Consider the following 5,326-nt stretch of genomic DNA (forward strand, 5'->3'; position numbering starts at 1 on the left):
TGTTCCAATGCCTGACCACTCTCTCGGTGAAGAAATTGTAAAGACACAAATATGTAGAAGTCTTATTTCATAAAGTAGCTAGACTTCACCTTATTTCTTTGTGAAGTACTGATATGGATAATAATATTCAGACAAACACAGACTGAACCCTCTGTGGTAGGCAGCTACCTGCATGCCTGATCTGCTGCATGGATGATTTCTGCAGTGCTGCTTAGTCACCTGTATACATACTGTATTTGAAGAAAGCACTTTAGTCAGAAAATACACAACACAAAATGAATGACTCAATCTTATTAGCAAAACATCTCAGAAAAACCCTAAGAAGTAGGCACTTTGTACATTGCCTAAGCCCCCTTTTTATTTGGATTTTGCACATCACATATCAGAATCACATGCTGGGCTGTCTTTCTTGCAATTACTTTTCAGGATTTATTTCTTTCCTGATTCTTCCTGTTTGGCTTCTCAGTTGTTGAAAGAAAAAAACCCCATCCACATTAAAAATGTGATTCCTTACAATTTTTATTGAATTTCAAAACCCCTAGCACTCTATTGCCTCTAAGGAGATGTCTTCTGGCTGTGTTTTTTCACCACAGACCTGTTAGAACTCTTTCTGATCCATGTTGGTAGTTTTAAAGGTCCAGGGGTAACAGTGCCAACTGTAAGACGGCAACAGTGAATTTTGTGTCTCTGATGAAGCCAGGAATCAGCTGAGTTACAGGGGGTCCTGAACCCCAGGTTTCAGGGGAATTGCAGGCACTATAAAGCTAACTACATGGGAAAGGCTACGAAGGATCCATTATGTCTCAGAGAATAGATCGCTGTGATATCAGTCTTAACAAAAAGTCTGAAAACCCAGTTTCCTTATCTATGTTTCCTGTACTTTGCAAATAAACAATGGCTGATGAAGAAAAAAGAAAAAAAAAAGAAAAAGAAAAGAAAAGAGAAGAAAAAAAGGAAAAAAGAAGAGAAAAAAAAGAAAAAATGGAGGAAAAAAGGAAGAAGAAAGGAAATGGGTGCCAGTCAGGCTTCTCTCCCCACCCTGTCATTGCTCTAGCTAAAAGCAGAACATTTTAATCAACTACATTCAGGTGGTCCAAATAGTGACAAATTTCAAAATCCTTTAGAGATAGCATTAATCTTAGAAGACACATCAGCAAAAAATATATCAAATCAAAACAGCAGCTTTACGGATGCCTCTTCATCGTGTCAATGATTTCCTGGTACAAAACCTCCATCGCATCGAGCCTCAGTAGGAAATCCAGGTGGTTCCACTGGGGAATCACCTTGTGGTAGACCAGATTCCTGATCTGGGGGAGCTTGAGGGCAATGTCCCGGGGATCAGCCAGGCAGTCCACACCACCACTCCAGATGGCCATCGGCACTTGCACGTCCTTCACGTTGTAGAGTGGCGGACCCATCTGAAAAGATGGAAAACCAGGGTTTCACAAAGGAGAGACATTGCTGCAATGCAATAAAACACACACCGCACAAGAGCAATTGCTGTTCTTTGGGAATTAAGGAAAAAAAAACCCAGACTGGAAAGGTTTTCTTTTAGAAAGAAGAGAAATTTTATTAAAAGATGCAGTATAACCTTATGCGCCACAATTTAATGAATAAATTAAATAGTAAATTTAATTTAAATCAATTAGTAAATTAGTTCTGTCCTGTTAGAAATTCTGGTTCTGATACTACAGATGACTTGATGATTAACTTCCATAAGCAGGCAAAATTTTAGCTGTCGTGATCTAATGCTGGTGGATCAACCTGCTTCGAGCAGGAGGTTGGACTGGAGACCTCTAGACGTCACTTCCAAGCAGCTCTGCTGTGGTTTGTGGTTACACTTCATGTAAGCACTGGCCTTTCCTTCGGCTTCGTAACAGCAGGAAAGTGTTTGGAAGCAAGTTCTTGAAAATAAGACACATCTGAAGGGTTGCTTTAGCATGAGGACTTGCCATCAGGTGTCTTATCAGCATCATATCTCCTTATCTGCAGTGTAATTATTCCAGCCAAGAAGCATGCCACTTTCTGAACAATTTGATTTTTCTTGCTTAAGGAAGAAATTATACATAGAAAAGAAAAACTGTTGGACATATCCAGAATGAGGACTAACACCGCTGAGCAATAGCACTTCGGAAAATGGTGTGTGTGTTCTTGCTACAAAACACACAGTTATTTTGGCGTCTCTGAGCAGGGATGCCACACTTGGAAGAAGCTGTGCTCTGCATACAGCCTGTGGCACGCACTTCAGAGAAGATGCATGAACTGGTGAGGGTCCAGGAGAGATCAAGAAGAGGCCATTTGTATCCATGTCCTACAAAGAAATGTGCAAACAGCCGGGTACATTTAGCCTAGGGAAAAGAGAATAGGAGCAGCATAGCCCAATTTGAGTCTCAGAGGGGCTCTGGTAGTGACTGTTCTCCATGCCCACAACGGGAAGAAGGAGAAACAATCAGCTTAATTGGTAATAAGCTTAACTGGATGCTGTCCAGGAGAATCTCTGCTGCAGCCTGACCGCTAACGGCGCTTGGGCTGCAGGGCAAGACTGGAGCGAGTCTGTAGCAAGACCCCTGAAATGTGCCTGCTGTGGATGCAGGGTCCTCAGCTCCAAACGTTTCTCTTTGCAGATCCACTCCTTTGGGCCACTCCACTTGATGATGCACAGGCAGCCCAAGAAGCTGCTGAGCGTTTTATGAAGAGGTGAAAACAAAACCAACAAAGATACCACTGATGTATTGCAGCAACCAACACAAGAGACTGACCACAAAGGACCATTAAAATACCCCGTATTCTGTTTTGCGTAGGAAAGTAGCTGGGAAGGTTTATCTGCAACAAGTGGATTACATTTTGTACTGAAGTTCCCGCTGGGGAGTGTGCCGCATACACATCTACTCAGCTCTGAAAGCACCTTTCAAAATGGGTTTCACCTGGCTCCACGAAACAGGGTAGCCAAGGCTTTGTCCTTCAGAAGTACACCAAGGGCCCTCTGCAGATTTATTCCTCCATACCATATTTACGTTCTTCCAGTTAAATCCAAAGAGCATAGACAAGATGCTCTTGCGGGTCTTCGAGCAGGAACAGAATTTGGAAAGGACCAGCTCACCCAAGGCAGTGTGTGGTAGGAACTCTTTGGTGCCAATCATCTTCTGTAAAATTGCAAATGTACTCATCAAATATGAAGACTGGTCATGCTTTTTCTCAAAGCACCACCACTTCGTAGCTTCTATTTTATGTCATATCCCATATTGGAGTATGAGGTTGCCCAGAAGTGGACCCTTCCTTGTATCCCATTAGATGCTTCTGTTCAATGTTTTTTACGTGCATGACCTCTTATATTCATTGTACTCTTGTGTTAAGTGGTAGGGCGCAATTCACAGTCTCTGCATTGGTTTTATTCACCAACGTTTTGACACCTGCTGTGTGCACGTCTGCCCGTACGACTAGCCCTCTTGGCTTTAATTCTGCCAGAACATTTTGAGGAGTAAATGCAGAACAGGACAGAAAGACTCAGGACTGAGATGTGTGATTCCCTTTGTTGTGAAAACAGATGGAGCACAGAGTTCCTCTCTCTGTAAATTATTTGAAATACACTGTGTAGGCAATTTCACAAACTCTATGAAAAACTACATTAATTTTGACTATGCAGAATATAGTCTGGACCAACGTACCTTAAGTCCATAATCAGAAAAGAACGAGAGCTTTTTAAGTGGACTTTGAACAAATGTAACTGTGGCCACAGGGGCTGAAACAAAGTACATCTTGATTTTTCTGAGCCAGCTGAGGCATAGTGGAAAAGGCTATAAAAGCTGAAAAAAAAACCCAAAGAAGAAAAAAACCCCAGCTTACTCTTTCAAGACATTCATGTATACAGTTTAACTTTGGTAAGAACTGTTTTACAAATCCCAAAGATAACGTGGATAGCCTATACTGTCATCAGGATATGTGATATTACTATTTCAGAGACATCTCACAGCATCTGCTTTTGTCTCCAAGGACACCGGGTATTTTCAGAGACACAAGCGGAGCAGTAGCTACACTCTGCATCTCAGCAGGCTTTTGGCAGAGAGGCTTTGCTGGGAGCTTTAGCAGAATTGGGGCTGCCCAGGGAGCTCCATAGGCAAACACGGAGGTGCCTGGAGATGTGATAGGATAAAATGCACCTTTCATGGATCTAAAGCCTCCCAGTTGTCACTCCTCACAGGACAAAAGGGCCCCCCGGAAGCTCCTCAAGGAGTATCAAACCAGTTTGCTGATTTACCACATGGCTGCAGGGCCACATATTAGAAGCCAGGCTCCCAGAGAAAATCCAAGGCGTGCATGAGGCATCAGTGGGTAGGATGGATGGGTGGCCTCTCAGTGCTGGGATTGCAGCCTGCCAGGTGCATGGGGCATCACCCACGCTCAGGTCTCCACGCAGGGTGAGAAAACATCACTGCAAGGGTTCAACATTCCCTACAAATTCTTATTGACCAAAACACAGATACCAAGACATGATGGATCTTGAAAACCCTCTTGCACAAGCCCTGGTATCCCACTCAGAAGACAACAGCATAAGTTCTGGGTTTCCTGTATGACACAGATACCAATTTTACCTTGGCTTCCAGCATTTCCTCTCCAGTAAGGAATTTTATTTAGCTTAAGGATATAGCCACCTGCTGTCACCACATTGTACTCCTCACTGGGGTATCCCCAGAAGGAGAGCATTTCGCTCTGCAAGAAGAAAATAGCAAAGAACAATGCCTGCAAAGTGCCGTGAGGTTTGCCTTCAAGGTAATCTGTATTTAACTCTCAGTATTTTATACTCACTGTTTCCTGGACACTCACTGCCTCTGCACCAATGCCACCATACTCAGGACGTTCATCCGTGCTTCTGGATTCTTAGAAAGTGGAAATTTGAAGAGGCATTGCCCGGATACCATCCCATGGACCACGGACGTCAGAGCTAGAGCCAGCCACATCCTCACTTGCCTAGACCAACACAGCCACAGTGTCAGTGCCCATCGGAAGCAGTGGAGTCTCAAATCAGATCCACACTGAGCAGGTTTTGATTTCATACCACTTAGATGCTCGCTTGATGTCCAGAGAGAAACACTGCTTACTAATCAAAGCCCAGGACACACAGCACTACATGGGGAAGAACAACCTGTGCTTTCACTGTAAGCTAACAACAGGTGATTTCCAGCAGTGAGAGGAGAAATCTGGGCAAGAAAACACCCCAGGTAGGACTCAGACTTAGTGGGGTGGAGGTCAGGTGAGGCTTGGGGGAGCTGGGCTCTCTCAACTGGAGATGAGGAGGTGAAGGGAGATCCAACAGCATCTCCCCCTGCCC

The 5,326-nt window shown here is 43.9% G+C and overlaps 1 protein-coding gene across 1 annotated transcript; it reads right to left on the reverse strand.

Moving 5' to 3' along the window:
* Positions 1-294: 294 nt before the first annotated feature.
* Positions 295-4,955, reverse strand: LOC309406660 (gastric triacylglycerol lipase-like; the record flags this gene model as incomplete). The annotated part of the gene is given in 7 exon segments (XM_082001939.1): positions 295-1,444; positions 2,781-2,889; positions 2,893-2,895; positions 3,006-3,143; positions 3,666-3,739; positions 4,590-4,707; positions 4,851-4,955. Coding segments are annotated over 7 exon segments (807 nt in total). The 3' UTR covers positions 295-1,184.
* Positions 4,956-5,326: the final 371 nt, after the last annotated feature.

Source organism: Phaethon aethereus (genome assembly GCF_964289735.1).
Source record: "Phaethon aethereus genome assembly, chromosome: 7".
Lineage (NCBI taxonomy): Eukaryota > Metazoa > Chordata > Aves > Phaethontiformes > Phaethontidae > Phaethon > Phaethon aethereus.